The sequence below is a fragment of the Myotis daubentonii genome, chromosome 4 (assembly GCF_963259705.1).
Source record: "Myotis daubentonii chromosome 4, mMyoDau2.1, whole genome shotgun sequence".
Taxonomy (NCBI): domain Eukaryota; kingdom Metazoa; phylum Chordata; class Mammalia; order Chiroptera; family Vespertilionidae; genus Myotis; species Myotis daubentonii.
Genome location: NC_081843.1, coordinates 107,592,401 through 107,611,054, shown reverse-complemented (window position 1 = coordinate 107,611,054; position 18,654 = coordinate 107,592,401). Strand labels below are relative to the sequence as shown.

General features: G+C 41.2%; 1 protein-coding gene across 6 annotated transcripts; it reads left to right on the top strand.

Annotated features, from left to right (window-relative positions):
* The first annotated feature begins 403 nt into the window (after positions 1-403).
* On the top strand, positions 404-14,151 carry FBXO4 (F-box protein 4). 6 transcript variants are annotated; one of them, XR_009452703.1, is made up of 7 exons: positions 404-635; positions 2,004-2,239; positions 3,865-4,085; positions 8,586-8,661; positions 8,762-8,937; positions 12,436-12,530; positions 13,786-14,151. XR_009452703.1 is itself a non-coding variant. In XM_059694851.1 (7 exons), the coding sequence occupies exons 1-7, from the start codon at positions 447-449 to the stop codon at positions 13,873-13,875; spliced, it is 1,008 nt and encodes a 335-aa protein (XP_059550834.1). In that variant the 5' UTR covers positions 404-446; the 3' UTR covers positions 13,876-14,151. The 6 variants fall into 6 exon arrangements, 5 of the variants coding, with proteins under 5 accessions (XP_059550834.1, XP_059550835.1, XP_059550836.1 ...); XM_059694851.1 differs by having other exon boundaries at positions 8,762-8,882; positions 12,436-12,510; XM_059694852.1 differs by having other exon boundaries at positions 8,762-8,882.
* Positions 14,152-18,654: the final 4,503 nt, after the last annotated feature.

The window sequence follows — 18,654 nt, the reverse complement described above, 5'->3', positions numbered from 1 at the left end:
GAAGCAATCGGTTAGAAAGCCCCGGGGAGGGGAGGAGGGCCACCTAGGGAACAAGGAGTCAGGGCCAGGTAGTGGAAACAGGCCACATCCTGCAGGTAAGGACGTTATCGAGGGGGCAAGAGATTTGGGGCCCGGGGAGCGGGTAGCAGAGTGCTCTTCCGAACGATTAAGCGATGTGACCTGTGTGACATAGACTTACACACAGTTCTAAACACGTATTGTGTGCCGAGGCTGAGGCCGAGGCCCGGCGTGGAGGGGCAGTGACTGTCCAGGAGCTTTCAGCTCTTCCCCACTGGGTTTCCTTCTGGGCAGGAGGTGAGCCGGCTCCAGGCGGCTGGGGGGCGGGGCTTCTGGGGGCGGGGCTTCTGGGGGCGGGGTCAGGGGCGGGGCTTCCGGGGGCGGGGCGTCGCGTGACCCTGAGTCAGTCCGGAGCGGCGCCGGCGGCCATGGCGGGAAGCGAGCCCCGCAGCCGGTGCGACTCTCCGCCGCCGCCCCACAGCGACTGGGGCCGCTTGGAGGCGGCCATCCTCAGCGGCTGGAGGAGCTTCTGGCAGTCGGTGGGCAAGGACCGGGCGGCGCCCCGCGCCCCCCGCGAGGAGGCGGAGGAGGGGCCCAGCACCCTGACGCGGCTGCCGGTGAGCGTGGGGCGGGCCGCGGAGACCCCGGGGCGGGAGGGCGCCCCGTCGAGGCCACCCGGGCGCCTGGGCCCTCCCCGCGCCCCGCTGTCTGCCCGGTCCCCGCAGCCCCGGGAGCCACCGTGGGCCCGACACGCCCAGGCGGTGACCCGGCTCCGCGGCGGGGCCGAAGGTCCCGGGACACACCCTCGGGGGCGCCCCGTCACCTGCCCGGCCGCCCGCGCGCGGCGTGTCTCCCAGACGGGCCGGGGGCGACGGCGATGAGGGACCAGCGGGGAGCATCCCGTCTGTGTGCTCAGCATCCCCTCCCGGTTCCGGGCCCAGGTCCCCGACACGCGGGGTCTCCCCCGACCCTCCCGGGGGCCGGGCTGCTGCCTCGCACATACTCCCCGGGCTGCACTCCCACCAGCCGCAGCCGCAGCCTCCCCACGGCCGTCAGCGGGCCGTTTGTCGGGGAGATGGGGACATTCTTGGACATTACTAAACCCCTTCTCCTTGATCCCACTCATTTATGCATAATGAAGGACATTACAGACTGTTGGACAGAAACAGGCAAGAAGCATCGAGCAGACTGTCCGACTACAGCGCGAGGCTGGGGAGGGCTGGGGGGTAAGATGCCAACCGAAGGCCTTGTGTGCATGCATTTAAGCACAACCAACAGGTGCAAGGCCCTGGGCGCGGGGGGCGGGGGAGGAAGAGACTTATGTACTACCATTTGTAATACCTTAAACAATAAAATTAAAAAATTTTAAAATAAAAAAAAATCCCTTCTCCAATGGGTTGTTGACACCTCCCTCTGCCCCCCATCAGGAACTGAGAACAGCGGCTCCGAATGCCGCCCAGTTCTCCCAAGGGCGCAGGTCCTTCGAAACAATTAATGGATTTGACAGAGGAACTCGGATGACAGGTTTACCCTTGGATGTGATCTGGTGATAAAATCAGAAGTTGGCTTGCGAAAGGTTTATTCTGAAGAATAAATTATTTCCCTAAGTAATACACCCAAATGGTCTGGCAGAATACCCCTGGAAAGAAATGAAAGAAACCGGTTATTTTGCTTGAAAAATGGTTGGTTTCCGTGTATCAGAAATTAAGTGTTCAGTTAGGATTCTCTCCTGACGGCAGGAAAGCAACTTCAGAATGATAGCGTTAGGGGAAAATAGTGGCTGTTCAGTTGATCTTTGGTTAACTGGTATAGCAAGCCTTTGTTGCTATTGTCATTTATCCTGATAGATCTAATTAAGACACTGTTCAGTTGATGTTCGGTTTCCTAGTATGATGATAATAACTTTTCTCATTTATTATCAGAAAACAATTTTCCAAGATAAATCTTTCCCCCTTTCACCTGCGTGCCGCTTTCCTCTGTTTCAGATCGACGTACAGCTCTATATTTTGTCATTCCTCTCCCCTCACGATTTGTGTCAGTTGGGAAGTACAAGTCATTACTGGAACGGAACTGTTCGAGATCCCATTCTGTGGAGGTACTTTCTGCTGCGGGACCTTCCTTCGTGGTCTTCCGTTGACTGGAAGTCTCTTCCAGATCTGGACATCTTAAAAAAGCCTATGTCTGAAGTCACTGATGGTGCCTTTTTTGACTACATGGCGGTGTAAGTATCTAGTTTTATGCATGAAAGAGAAGATATTAAATTTGACTCTATTACAAGTCAATAGTCCCACGACTAATTTTTTTTCATAGATTTTTGGGTCTTAGTGTCTGTTCTTTTGTGAAAATTGGGGTTAAGTTAAATGACTTTCTTCATTTTGTTACTTCCCTGTGATGCCTGACCAGAGTATTTGGGTAAATACACATAGTTCACATGGCAGGAAGTGAACCTCTTCTTTAAATTTTCATTATCTTTAGAACACTTGTCATTTTGTTCAATAGTGAATGCTTTCCATATCCAGAAAAGGAATGGCCAGAGGTCAGAAAGCAGTTCGTTGGCAAGGAGAAAGCCATTCTCAAGGTTCTGGGAAATACAATTTTCTCACTAACCCAAAGCATTGACATTTTGGAATATAATGTAGGTGAGAGAATTAATGTTATTGAGCAACTGGTCCCGCAGCCAACCTAGCATCGAGTGTATCTGATGCTGTGAGATCAAACTTCCCCCAGGGATAGTAAAAATCATAGTAACTATCTTTTGTGAGCAAATAAAATGATTTCTGACTCTTACAACCCCGGGTTGATTATTGTTCACATACTGCAGTTGGAAAAATTGAAGTTCAGACTATCAGTGGCTTATATAACTAATTAGTAGTGAGGCTTGGCCTGAGCTATCTAGCTTCAAATTTGATTTATTTTCGTTTTTGAATTACAAGTTCCTAAATAAACACGATTATCTTATTAGGTTAGTAATTGTCTTAACCAGCTTGATTTAGTTAAAGGGCTTTAGGTTTTATTCTGATTGGGTAACTTTATTTTCATTTTCAATAACATGTGGAATTGCTAGTTTAGACATTTATAGCTATTAAAATAAACAGTTGTTTTTATTTTTATGTGATTCTTAGTTTGCTAGGTTAGCTGTAAGGAATATTTGAGCCTCCCTTTATGTTTAACACTAATTGGACTGTTACATTTGAGGCTGTTAATAAAAGTATGTAAGAAACTTGGTTATATATTTTTTAATCTATAGGAACATTTATGCTGACTGTCTGTGTAGTTTATTTCAGTGCAGTGTTTCTCAGTCTTGGTACACATTTTGGACCAGATGGTCTGGGAACTGTCGATGTTTTGAGGCACCCCTGGCTTCCACCCACTAGATGTCAGTAGTACCATCTCACTAACCCCCTGCCGTGATAACTGAAGTGTCTCCAGATGTTGCCAAATGTTCCCTAGACCTGGGGGCGAAGAGAGGAGGGTGAGGAGCAAAATCTCCCCCATTTGATCACTGCTCTATGTAGTGAATTTTAACCATTGAAACAAGTGTTAGACCAAATGTTCCATGAGAGAATCTAAATGAAAGATTAGAAAGTAAGTAATGACTTCCAGCGGAAGACTTTCTCAGTTTCTGGATCAGTAGTGCTCCCATAGCGCCTCATGCTTTGTCCTGTCATGGCACTTGGCATACATATTGTAATGGTGTCTGTCCCCCGCTGTCCTCCATGAGAATTGGAACTATGTAGTCATTGTATCCTTGTACCTAGCAAATTCTCAATAAATTATACATTGTTGATCAAGTAACTGGCTAACTTTTTTCTGTATTAATTTTCTAATTGTGACAATTTTATACAGCTATAAAATGTGCTGTCCATACACAAGAAGATCCTCGAAAGCTAGCCGTCCTATGTATGGAGCAGTGACCTCATTTTTACACTCACTGATCATTCAGAATGAACCCCGATTTGCTATGTTTGGACCAGGTTTGGAAGAACTGAATACATCTTTGGTGTTGAGCTTGATGTCTTCTGAGGAACTTTGCCCAACAGCTGGTTTGCCTCAGAGGCAAATTGATGGTAATTTTCCTGTTAATCTACAGTATATAATAAGTTAACACTTTGAGCTTGACACTAATGTTAAATAGAAAGAAATTCATTTTTTAATTAATTATTTGATGTGATGAAATATAGCCGTGATTTTTAACTGGTGTGATGTGAAAGTCACACTGGTGTGTCACAAGAATTTTTAAAACATGCACTATCTGACTCTAGTCTGGGACAGATATTGGACCTCTTTTCCCTTAGATTATCAAATAAAATAATGACAACAGTCAACATAACAATAGCCGTCCGGTGTGAATGAATCAAAATTATACCTATTTTTGTCAGATCAGCAAAAATATATTTTTGATTGCTGCAGAATCTTAATAATTACTTTATATGTGCCATGACATAAAAAAGATTGAAAATCACTGAAATATAGTAATTTGGTTAATGAGAGCCTTCCAGGTGCCAAAGGACTGAGAGAATTAATGTACTTTTTAAAAGAGGTAAGCTTCCTCTTATTTCCTAAAGTTTATGCAATCCAGAATATAAGATTATGTGAAAGTAAATTATGTAGCCAAGATGTTGTATTTATACAATATTTACTATATTTTAAAAGAATGTTAACAGCAAAAACCATTTGGCACCTATCTACTATGTGCAAAATACTTTCACATAACTGTATATTGAAATTTCAAAAATACTTAATTTTCACCTTCCCCTTCTTTCTATGAAAAAAAACACACAAAACAGAACCCAACAGCAGCCATGTAGTTAGTTGGTAAACAGGATATATAATAAATATAAATGATAATATAATGTAGCTTTACTTATTCATTTATTGAGAGCACTTATTAGATCCTAAAGATGCAGAGATTTAAAACCATATCAAAAATCTTTGTCCTGAAATCACTTGGTCTAGGATGGACAGAGACAAGTGCACAGGTAATTTGAATATGATGCAATTAGTTCCTGGGTAGAAAATTTAGGGTCAGAGAAGGCACCACATTGAATAAGATGCCTCACATGGTCATTAAGATGAGTAGGAGTAGGCAATAAAAAAGACAGGGTAAAATATTCTAAGCAGTGAGAACTACATTTCTGAAAGGACAACACCCTGGTTGTGCATGGCACATTTGAAGTAGCTCTGCGTGTGTAGAGTGTACAGGTGAGAAGACACTTGTGTGCCATGCTTAAGCATTTGGAAGCTCTTAAAGGATTTTAAGCAGAGGAGTGAGGTGGTCGAGATTGCATTTAGAAAGCTCAATCTGGCTTCCTTAAGTGGAAAATTGATTAGGAGGCATTATAAAGACATGGAGATGCATTAAGAAACCACTAATCTATACTAATAAAAGGGTAATATGCTAATTAGACCGAACATCTTCCAGACGACCTTTCGGATGTCCTTCTGGACAAAGCCACAGTGGCGGGGCTGAGGCAGAGGTTGTTAGGGGCAATCAGGCCGGCAAGGGAGAGCAGTTAGGGGGATCAGGTCAGCAGGGGAGAGCAGTTAGGGGGATCAGGCTGGCAGGGGAGAGCAGTTAGGAGCATCAGACAGGCAGGCAGAGGCAATTAGGTGTGATCAGGCCAGCAGGGGAGAGCAGTTAGGGGCATCAGGCAGGCAGGCAGTGGTTAGGGGTGATCAGGCAGGCAGGCAGGTGAGCAGTTAGGAGCCAGCAGTCCTGGATTGCAAGATGGATGTCCGACTGCCGGTTGTGGGATCGGGCCTAAACTGGCAGTCGGACATCCCCTGAGTGGTCCCAGATTGAAGAGGGTGCAGGCCGGGCTGAGGGACCCCCTCCCCACACTCCCACCCCCTTCCCACCGTGCATGAATTTCGTGCCCTAGGCCTCTAGTCCTATATAATAAAAGGCTAATATGAAAATTGTCTCCTTGACCGGGAGTTCAACTGGGAGTTCGACCAGGAGGTGAGGCCATTCGGCCAACCGCCCATGAACCCTCACCCCGGCTGGCCCAGCCCAATCACCCCAACTGGGGCGGGCCAGACCCCACCCATGCACGAATGCATGCACCGGGCCTCTAGTATTGTGATAAAAGTATGAAGGATATAGAATTGACTGAATGTGTAGAGATAGATGCCTGGTATAAGCAATCCACTTGTAGCTCCATTAGGGCAGGAATCTTGTCAGCTTTATTCTTAGCTTGATCTGAGGTATCAGGCACATAATAGGCACTCAATATATATTTGACGCATGAATGAACAAGTGACTTTGTGGATTACTTTATGCATCCAGATCTCAAGAGCAAATTCTGGGCTAGAAATCAAGATTTGACAATCATGGAGTCCATGTGGACTTTGAAGTTTCTGAGGATGGAGAGGAAGATTGTGAACCAGGTGCTGAAATCTTCAGTGAATGTTTGGAGGAAGGGATTATCAAAAGGAAATTTATAAATTACAAGGTCAAGGAAGGAGAGATGGGACTATAGCTGAATGCTGTGTGTGTCTCAAAGAGATGGAGTTTTTCAAGAGGGTTGGTGAGTAATGGTTAAGATATGGCATTGGGGAGTAAAGAGAACATTGACCCTACCTCTTTACCCTGAGATGTGAGAGAATAAGCAAGCTTGTTACATGAGAGTCCACAGTGAGAGAAGCGGCACCTGGGGCAGGCTCATTTCAGGTAAAGCCATGAGATAGAAGGGACAGCTCAAGAAGAGGTTGGGGACATGGAGAAGTTTGTTGATTATGAAATGGCAATTTCATTCTCAAGACAGCAGCTGGAGTGATTGTTTGGAAATGACAATTTAATTATGCCTCAAACCCTGCAAGATCAGGGAAGAATGGAAGGAGGGGTCATTGGCAAGGTGGTGCATTCAGAACAGCCTAGAGATCCTATTAGGCTGAGGATAGATGTGTTGAGAGGGAAATCTCGAAGTTTCTGATGAAAACAAAGATCATGGTGGAATTTACTTCTGTGATCTCTGAGGTTGGGGGTTGTGCACCAGGCCTAGTGGCCAGCAGACTCAGGTCACTTGGCCTGGGATGCTTGCAATGCCAGCCACCAAGATCTATGTATATGTGGTGACATAAAAAGGTGTGGCATGGCTCAGCTTATTTGGACAACTATATTGGTTATAATGCAGGGGTAAGTAGAGACCAGATTATATTAACGTTTTCTTTGCCTGAAGGGAAGTGGCTTTGAAGGGAAGAGGTATAATTATTTAGGCTTTTTTTTTTTAATTTTTAGAGGGAGAGGAAGAGAGAAGAAGAGAGAGAGAAACATTGATGATAGAGATGCATTGACTGGCTGCCTCCTGCATGCCCCCTACCAGGGATAGAGCCCACAACCCCAGTATGTGCCCTCACCGGGAATCGAACCCTGACCTCCTGGTTCATAGGTCGACACTCAACCACTGAGCCTCACTGGCTAGATAGGCATTTTAAAGCAGTCTCTCCCACATGCTGTCGGAAGAACGATAGTAGAGGGCAAAAGTGGATGTAGAACACTGTTTAGAAGTGATTGCAGAAGTCCAAGTGTGAGATGATGGCAACTTAATCTAAAGGGTGGGAGTGAGGATGGAGAGGGGTGGACAAAATCTAAGAGGACATTTTTATAGCAAAAAGAAGTAGAGCCATGGGAGAAGAGAATGCCCTTTCTAAGAGGCAAGAGGGAAAATGAGTCCCTGTGTGTTAACAGCCAAAAGAAGGAAGAGGTTTAGAAAGGAGGACAAGTAACAAAGTTGATGATTCAGGGATAAAGTTGAAAGAAGCTAGTACTATTTGGCACCTGCTATTTGCCAGTCACTCTAATAGTTTTACATATGTAATCTTGTTTAATGCTTACAATAATCCTAAAATGTATTATTACTATACTTCTATGACAGAACTGAGGCTCACAAAAACATGGCTATATAGAGCAAAGTTAAGATTCTAAATCAAGTCTAATTCCAAATTATGCCATATTTTTTTCAATTTTCTAAGTTGGCATTGATGACTCCTCATAAATTTAAAAACAGCTTTTGGGTGGAGAGGGGAGCCATTTCACTGAATGTGTACATGGAGTATAAGACAAATGAGAAACATAAAAATATGAAAATGAGTCTTAGTCTTGAGGATAAATAGTAGTAGCTATTATGATGCAACTGCTGCTGATATGATGATAAAGTTAATGAAGGTAGTGATGATATGAAAAGGAATGTTATAAGCCTAGCAGTTCTTTTTTTAAAATATATTTTTATTGATTTCAGAGAGGAAGGGAGAGGGAGAGAGAGAGAGAAACACCAATGATGAGAGAGAATCATGGATCAGCTGCCTTCTGCACGCCCCACACTGGGAATCAAGCCCGCAACCCCAGGCATGTGCCCTGGCCGGGAATCGAACCATGACTTCCAGGTTCATAGGTCAACGCTCAACCACTGAGCCACGCCAGCCGGGCAAGCCTAGCAGTTCTTTGTCTATGTTTTTATTAAGTGAATGAAAATTGCAAGCAGCATCTTTTCCAACATGAACATTCCATTTTAATTCAAAGCTGTGTTTATTAATGACTTTTTGATAACTGTAATTTTTTTCTTTAGGTATTGGATCAGGGGTCAATTTTCAGTTGAGCAACCAACATAAGTTCAACATCCTGATATTATATTCAACTACCAGGTAGTGCTTCCTACTGGGTGACTTAAGGACTGGAATATTTTAAGGGGATGCAGCCAGTTTAGTGTCTGATTATGTTTTATGTTTACATATTTTCTTATAGAAAGGAAAGAGATAGAGCAAGAGAAGAGCATACAAGTGCAGTTAACAAGATGTTCAGTTTACAGAATGAAGGGGACGATCAACAAGGAAGCCGCTACAGTGTAATTCCACAAATTCAGAAGGTGTGTGAAGTTGTTGATGGGTTCATCTATGTAGCAAATGCTGAAGCTCAGAAAAGTAAGCATTATCGTATTTTCATTTTAAAAGCACTTGCTTTTCAAAGCAAATAAAAAATATTTTTTAGGCTTTACTGTGGTTTCTTAAGAATATGAAGGTTGATTTTATCAATGTGACCCTTTGACCATTCGTTAACAGTGGATTCTCAAACCTTGATGTGTATTAGGATCACTTGGAGAGCTTGTTAAAAACAACTTCCTGGTTCCTACCATGGTGGATTATGATTCATAGATTTGATTGTGTCCTGGGATCTGTTTTGTTTGTTTGCTTGCTTGTTTTTAACAAGCACTTACAGAATTTTGATGCATACCAAAATTTAAAACTGTAACTATATGATACTATTTATTGTATGCTTCTGCACTTTTTGTTATTGCTGTGTTTTTTTTTACTTCTGGTCCTATTCAAATAATTTATGCAGATAACTGAAAATTTTTACCTTAGTTTTAATTACCCAGATACAGAAATGTGTGGTGTGGAATGTTTACTTTAATTAGGTAGATTAGTTGAGAACACTCTCTCTATATTCTGAATAATTGCCATTCACAGTGATATATAAGTATGAAATCAAAATATTTTTGGGCCAAAGTCATTGTTGTAATTTCTCCCTCAAACCCCTGTGAACAAGGAAGGATATAAATAACATAATATATTGTTCTCACTCAGAACACGGTAGCAGCAACCCATTCCTTAAAGAATTTAAAGTTTATGGTGCACTAAAGTTAATCATAACAATAAAAGCCAAATCCATCTTAACTACTGACTAGTTGGACTTGACCTACTGCATTAATGGCCTAACAAAAAAATCATGTCTAGCCCTGACTGGTTTGGCTCAGTGGATAGAGCGTCGGCCTGAGGACTAAAGGGTCCCAGGTTCGATTCCAGTCAAGGGCATGTACCTTGGTTGCGGGCACATCCCCAGTGGGGGCTGTGCAGGAGGCAGCTGATCGATGTTTCTCTCATCGATGTTTCTGGCTCTCTATCCTTCTCCCTTCCTCTCTGTAAAAAATCAATAAAATATATTAAAAAAAAAATCATGTCTATTTTCAGTAGTAAATCCTCTTTACCTCAGTCTTTACAGTCTCTACTGGCTCTATATAAAACATCTAGCAGTAAATTAAAATTTTGTAAGTCACACACAAAAAATAAAAGTGAAATGACCCATTATCAAGAGATAAAGTAATCAGTAGATTGCCTGGATGTTGTCACTCTCAGAAAGGAACATGATTAATATGTTAGGGATTTTCAGCAGAGAGTAAGAAGCTATTAAAGAGTAAAATGGGAACGCTAAGTATAGAAAATATGATAACAGGTGAATAGTTTCTTCAACGGACTTATTGGCAAATGAAACCTTCAAAAAACTGAAAGATAGCTCAGTTGAAATTACCCAATTTAAAACACAAAGAGGAAAAAGAGAAGGAGTGGGGAACAGAGCATCCAAGAGCTGGAGGAACCTATCAAAGGAGAGTTAACTTTTTCTTAAAAGGCTAGATATTAAATATTTTAGTTACAAGAGCCATATGATCTCTCATAGTTACTCAGCGCTACTGTTACAGTGCAAAAGTAGCCACAGACAATTTGTAAATTAGTGGACATGGCTGTTTTCCAAAATAATTTTATTTATAAAGACAGATTGACAGGAATGTAATATGCCAATCCCTGGTCTAACATATATGTGTGTAATTGGAGTACGAAAACATGAAGGGAGGAAGAACAGGGAAAAAGAAAATTTTGAACAGATAATGGCCTATATTTCAACATTACTGAAAGACAACAAGCCATAGATCCAAGATGCCCAGAGAACTGTAAACCTAATAAATGAAAAATACATCTAAATATATCATACTAAATTGATGAAAACCAAAGGTAAACAGAATATCTTGAAGGCAGCCAGAGCAGAAGGAAAGATACTTACAAAGGGCCACAGGTAAGGACAAAGACTCCCTGACAGAATTGCTGCAAGCTAGAAGGCAGTGAAGGGAAGTCTGTACTGCAAGCATGTCAAATTCGCAGCCCTCGGGCCACATGCCTCATCTATTTGGCCTGTGTTAGCCTTTGAGTTTGACATGCTTGCTGTAGAGTATTGCAAATGGGAGGAAACCTTATGTCCAGCAAAGAAATGTTTTAAAAATTAAGGCAAGATCAAGACTTTTCAGACAAACAAAATCTGTGAAAATTCATTATTAGCAGATTTGCACTAGAGGAACTATTAAAGGAATCTCTTTAGGCAGAAGAATATACCAGATGGAAAATTGCATCTACAAAAAGAAATCAAGAACCCTGGGATGAAAACAATAAAACTATATAAAAAGTTTTTTCTAATTTTAAATTCCTTATAATTATGTAAAGGAAAATAGTAACAATGTATTGTGGGTATATGATATTTTTAAGTAAAATATATACTAACAGTACAACAGCATGGAAGGGAGGAAATGGAAATATATTGTTGTAATATTCTATAAGTGAAATTGTATAGTACTATTTAAAGGTAGACAGTTATAAGTTAAGAATTACATTGTAAATCTCTGAGCAACCTCTAAAAAAAGTGTAACAGAGGTATAATTAAATAAGCCAGTAGTGAAGATAAAATGGAGTCATTTAAAAAACTCAATTCAAAAGAAAGAAGAACAAGAGAGACAAAGGAACAAAGAACAGGTGGAACAAGTCAAAATCCAAGAGGTATATGATAGATTTAAATGTCCCATGTTTGTTAATTCATTACATGTTTGTTTTCTATCGGTATGTAACAAATCACCTCTAACCTACTGATTCGAAAGAACACCTGTTTATCAGCTCACCGTTCTCTTGTTAGAAGAATCTCATCCCTTTTAAGGACTCACCTGCTGAGGTCAGGCTCACTGAGGACGGTGTCCCTAATAGGACAATACACCCCAATGATGACAGTGATATCCCATTATATTTGTAGGTTCCTCCCAGCAAAGGGAAAGGGTTTAGACAGGGCACGAGTCATTGGGGATCGCTTTAAAATTCTGCCTACCACAAAATGTCAGTGATTTATATACATCGGTGAAAGGCAGAGACTGCTAATTTGCATAGAAAAGCTAGACCCAACTATATGTTTAAATTTTTGAAATTAAGGACTTTGAAAGAAAGGGTAGTGAATTTGTGAGAGGAAAATATCTATATTAAGGTATTTTTCTTTTAAACTATAGAGACATCAGAATGGTACTATGATTTCCCTCCCCTCTGATTTCACCTAAATACCTGTCCTTGCAAGGCTACTTAATGACATATTAATAAATGAACAAAGCAATAGAGGCAGTTTGTTATGTTTGGGTCCTGGTAATTTTTTTGTTTCCTTGTTCTGTTAGTTTTTACTCTAATTATTTTAGAAATCATTGCAAGTAATGCAAATTAAGAGTTTGACTTCATTCCTTAGGACATGAATGGCAAGATGAATTTTCTCGTATTACGGCGATGACAGACCCAGCCTTTGGATCTGCGGGAAGGCCAATGCTAGTTTTATCTTGTGTTTCTCAGGCAAATGTGAAAAGAACGCCCTGTTTTTATGTGGCACATGAGCTGGGCCTGAATCATCTGAACCACCCGTGGATGGTAAGATCCTATCTTCTCTGGTGAGAAACATCTTACTTTATTTTTCAGGTGTTTTTTTTTTTTTTAAAATTTTACTCTTTCCTACTCATTCTCTTTAATGAAACAGAACAGTATTCTAAAGTCAGTTTTAATAGCTTAATTGATGGGAGTTATTTTAATTGGTGTCAATAGTCTCAGCTGATCATTTGTTCCTACTTGTCTCTCCTGTCATGGGTAAAATGAATAATAATTGGGGATTTTTTTTTTTTTTAGATACCAGTATCATGGTTTTTTCCAGCATTAGTGTATTATGCTTTAAGGGCCATCAGAAGTACAGATTCCATCTTAGAGTTCCTAGCTCTCCAAACTTTATTTTAATCATGGAATCTTTTCATTAAATGAAACCTTACATGAAAGCCCCTAAGTCAAGCATGTCAAACTCGCGGCCAGCGGCTGCATGCCTTCTTTATTTAAATGAAGCATGCGGCCCGCCAGCCTTGAGTTTGACATGCTTGCCCTAAGTAAAATAAAGGAAAATTAATATTGGAAATGCTTTTGCTGAAGAATTTAGAGGATTTTCTTCCTTCTTTTCTCCCCTTACCCTTCCAAGGAGCTCTGGAAACTGGAACACAATTTGAAAGCTACTAATAAAGGTGTACCTTCCTGAGTTTGACTTGCCACTAGGAGAAGTGGCAGTCTTAAAGACATTTTTTTGCAACAAGATGTCACGTTTACCAGTTGACAATCTGGGTTCATTCAAAAATCTTTTCGTTTTCAAAGGGGATCTTTTGGGGGAATTATTTTTCTAATACATACAAACAGGTCATGGAAATGGTAGATCTTCCTATCCCCAAGGATAAATAATAAGCCTTATATTGGTAATAATTAAAAGATATAAGAGATCATATTTTTATCTAAGCTGTCTAGGAGACAATACTTGAGTGACTCATCCAAAGTTTATTGGGATATTTTTAGTCCTTTTTTTGGTGTCTAGAAAAATGTCTGGCCCTAGCTGGTTTGGCTCAGTGGATAGAGCATTGGCCTGTGGACTGAAGGGTCCCAAGTTCGATTTCGGTCAAGGGCACATGCCCGGGTTGCCGGCTTATCCCCAGTGTGGGCCATGCAGAAAGCAGCCAATCAATGATTCTCTCTTATCATTGATGTTTCTCTCTCTCTCTCCCTCTCCCTTCCTCTCTGAAATCAATAAAAGTATATTTTTAAAAAAAATGTCCATCATCATCATAAGATGTTGAACTCAGTTTCTTACTGATAATGGTCTCTCTTCTTTGCTCCTAGGTCCAGGATACAGAGGCTGAAACTCTAAAGGGTTTTTTGAATGGAATTCAGTGGATTCTTGAAGAAGTAGAATCTAAACATGCAAGATGATCCTTGTTTTAGACCTTGGGAACTGGAACCATTTGAAACTTGCTGCTGACGTCATGATGTGAATATTTGCTCAGTCAGCTCATTTTGTCCTACCTTTCTGCAGATGGACTTTATATTGGACAGCTGTAGCTGCTGTGTTTTTAATATAATTTTTGCCTTTTACCTTAAATCAATTATAAGAAAAAGTTTCAGTGCAAGCATTTAGCCCCAAAATAAACCTTTTAAGATTTTTTTTGATAATTTTTATACTTTCCGTCTTTTTAAAAATATTAAATTCTGGAAAAAACAAGTTTGTGCATTTATCATTCCTTGTGGTTTCTGCTCTTTTTGGTTCAAAGATTTCCCTAGTGGGGAATAGCGTATTTGCTAAGCTTTCTATAAGCTTGCTGTTTAGGTCCTTTTCAAGGGTTCTTAATGGGTTATCAGAAAGTGAGTTTTTGTCTATTTTTAATGAATATACTGCTTAAAGACTGGACTATTCTGGAATTGCATTTAATATTATAGCTATATAACATGAATTCTTTTCTGAAACAGTGGAAATTAACTTTACGATATTTAATATTAATTCAGTGAAAATAACTTTTTCTGGAAGTTCTTGATATTTTCAAATAACTGAAAGCTCAGTTCATCTCTAGATGTAATGCCAGAAAGGTTCTAAAACATAAGTGCTGGACAAAACAATGAGACATTTTTCTGCTGTTCAGGTCCGTCCTCTGTCTTTTACCCAATTTCCTCTGGGGGAGAATTGCTGAATGCAATTTATTTTCACATCTGGAGTTCTTCTATTTACAATCGATTATACCGTCATGTTGTCATTAAAAGCTTCAGGGTATTTTTCTCATCCCACCAAAATCTGTCTTCCTATGCCAGGCAAGCTCTTCCACCCACAGATTCCCAGGATAGGTGATTGGTCCCATAAAAAGGGTATATGTAGTTCTTTGATAGCTTCTCATTGGAATTTGGGTTAGTTAGACTTCTTTGTATCTACTGAGCAAGCATGTCAAACTCAAAGGCTAATATGGGCCAAATAAATGAGGCATGCGGCCCATGGGCCAGGAGTTTGACATGCTTGGCCTAGGCTGTGGTAGGCAAACTGCAGCTCGCGAGCCACATGCGGCTCTTTGGCCCCTTGAGTGTGGCTCTTCCTAAGCCTTAGGAGTACTCTATTAAGTTAATAACAATATACCTACCTGTATAGTTGAAGTTTAAAAAATTTGGCTCTCAAAAGAAATTTCAATCATTGTACTGTTGATATTTGGCTCTGTTGACTAATGAGTTTGCCGACCACTGGTAGAGTGTAACCATTGTATCTTGTGTTTTCCTGTTGTAGTAATAATCCTTTATGACCTTCTATGTTCTATCTGAGAGTAAAACTCTTAGTAGTTTTTATAATGTCTTAAACACAGAATCTCCTAGATCACAATGTTTATTAAAACATTTGCACCATTATGTCTACACACAGTAGCTGAATCATTTATCAATGATCATTATATATTGTGAAAAGTTTTTATTTTCCCCATGATTTTCATCATTATTTCATTCTTACTATATATTGTGACGGCTTTTTACTGCCTTTTTTTTGATAGGTTATATGTGCCTTCATATTCTTTGAACCTTGTAATAAGTCCTAAAACAAATTTGTATTAACATACGAAGTCTGATCCTTGCTACAGTCTCAACAGATTACATTTTCTATATTTCAGATTTTCTGGGCTTTTCCTTCCTGAACATCTGTATAAGAAACTGTTGGAGGCAACATAGCTCAGACATTAAGTGCATGGACCCTAAAACTAGATTGGTCTGGGTTCAAACCCTAACTTTATCATTGTGTGATCTTGGACAATTTCCCTAATTGTACAATGAATATATATAATAAATAATATCTATCTCATAGGATTCTTAAACTCTAAGTAAACTAATATTTTAAGGCACTTAGGACAATGATTGGTACCAAAAAGTTCTCTAAAAGAGTTTGTTTAAAAAGTTGTGATGCACAGAACAACGCCATTACCAAAATGAGTTTTTATTTTTAGTCTCATAAGAAAAGCTTGATATAAAAAGCTTTATCTACTTAAGGAGGCATAAATAGGCCTTGCTAGATCTGACAAAATAATTTAGGGGATTATAAGGCCCTTAATTTTTCACAGAAATTTTAATTAAAGGAGACATTTGGCAAAGGAGCATTTAATTTTTCTGTTTGTCCTGAGTAGTGTTAGCTCTTTTCTACCAGAGTACATGGAAGGGCATTTTTTACTTTCTACTTTCTTCTTACTGCTTCTCTGCATCTTATTGAAAATGCAAGATTTATAGGTAAAACAATTTGTCTCTCATTTAAGGCACTTAAGGTCAGCCCCATTTTATTTTCTGACATATTTTTAATAGGAAAAAATACCATATCAACATATCTGTTAATGATTATTTAATTCTTATTTAGTTCTAGAAACTTTTCATGATGGCATGAGAACAAGATTTTTTATTTTGTGTTTTGTTTTAATATAAGGGAATGTATAAGTACAAAGTAGTATTCATTTGACAAACTAACAGAAGACTATTTTTAAATTCTGAAAAATATGACAGTGCTATCCCTAGATTTCCAGAGATGGTATATTGCTACATATAGAAAGACAATTTGTGACCCCCCCCCCCCCCCCCGCACCCCAAAAAAGCTATTTCAACTCAAAGCCTCCAAAGACTGATAGGATTCCTCTTCAAAGGCCCTCAGGCAATCATCCACAGGTGTGGCAAGAGTTTTTGTCAGCAGGATGGAGTAATTGTTTCTGCCTGGAGGTTAATTGTTATTCTCAGTCTCTTAAGGGGCAAGGTGTTTTTTCAATAGGGTGGGTCAGCTGTCTTCCCCCCAGGCAGTACCACCTGTATATCAATTGTCTGCTGGAGAAAGATTACCTGCAGCGTGAGGGACTGGCTCAGCACAGGAAACCGGGGTGTCTGCCTTTTAAACTCTAACCCCAGAGCCCTGGATCCTGGCTTCTGCTCACACAGCTCCAGACCACTCCGCTGATCCTCTGTCATAGCACAAGATGGGTGGCTCCACAGGGGGTTTTATGCATTGGCCCTGTAAGAGGGTGCCTGAATTGCCAGCCGTCTCTCCCTGACAGACAGCTAACCCGCTGCTTTTCACAGCCAGATATTATGCGGGTACCCTTCTGAGTTCTGGTGTCTCTGCTGGGGGGGTCCAGCTCGGGAATTAGACCTAGAGTTCTCCGTGGCAAGCCCCCAGCCGAGATATCTCTTTGGAACTTCAGCTGCCTTCTGTGGGCACCCGGCCAGCCCTTCGCACCTCCGCCCCTCCTACCAGCCTGTCTCCACTTTTGGTCCTCCATTATCAAGATTCTCTCCAGCAAGTCTTCGTTGATCATTCAGTAAGTTTTTCTGTATTTTAGTTGTAATTCCAGTTTCGACCTGGGATTATGTCTGGGCAGCATCAACTTACTCTGCCGCCGTACTTAATCCCTCTGAAAACCTTTAAAGTGCTGATGTAATGTGAATGAAAGAAGATCATTTACTGTGGGACATGTCTCACTTACTTTATTTAATGTTTTCTGTCTCCATTTTTATGGTTCCTACTTTTTTTTTTATTAAAGTCCTCACTGATTTCATAGAGCATCCTTATAACCAGTGTTTTGAACTCTGCGTTTGGTAATTGTCTCCATTTTGTGTATTTCTCTTTCTGGAGTTTTGTTCTGTTCTTTTATTTGGGACATGTTTCTTTGTCTCCTTATTTTGGCTGCCTCCCTGTGTTTGTTTCCGTGAATTGGGTAGAGCTGCTACGTCTCCCAATCTCTGGCTTTATGTAGTAAATGGCCAGTAGGGCCCAGTGACCCAGCCTCCCTGATCACCTGAGCTGGGTGCTTCAGGTGCACCCCGAAGGTGGACTGTGTGCACCCTCCTGTTGTAGGTGAGCCTCGATTGCTGTCAGTGGAAGGGATTTACCCCCAGGCCAATTGGCTGTGAGGACTGGTGGTGATTACAGCAGAGGATCAGCTGCGCAGGGGCCAACGCCACACACTTGCACTAAAATGGTGCTTCGGTGCAGTCTGAAGCTGTCCACCAGGTATGCTGGCTCTGGGACCTCCCAGGAGGTGCAAGCCACGGTCAGCTGCCACCTGTCCCCTGCCAGGGGCCACCCAAATGTGAGCTCCAGTGACCTGCAGATGGCTGTGCTTTGGCTGGGCTTGGAGGTGCCCCCAAGAGGCCAAGCTGTGAATCAAAGCCGGCTGCTGCTCTTGCTGGGCCGGGGGGCACTTAGCAAGAGGTACGGGCATGCCGAGGCCAGATGCTGCTGCTTGTTTGTGGTGTGTGGACTTTGAGAGATTGTAGGAAGGCCTGTAGCAAGAGTCAAGACAGGCTGTTTGCGTGGAAAAGCCACAGGTAATGGCGTGGGTGGGGCCAGGTGATTTTTAACCACCACCTGTGTGGGGCCAGCTGGTTCTGCGTCTCCATCCTCAGACCAGTCTCCTTGTGGCTTCTTCAATTCCCTAGTTCTAGGACTTCTCTTCAGCTCGATTTCAGGTGGTTCTGAATAATGGTTGTTTTGTAGCTTAGTTGTAATTTTGATGTGTTTGTGGGAGGAGGCCGAATATCGCATTTACCTACACTGCCCTCTTGACAGGAACCCCTTTTGTTCTATTTTATTTAGGTTTATTGTAATTTTTCTAATTTTCTTGGTTGGGGATTTAATTGTTGTTCTTCCATTTTATTAATAAAAGTGCTTAAGCTATGAATTTTCTTCTGACCACTGCTTTTATTATATTCTACAGA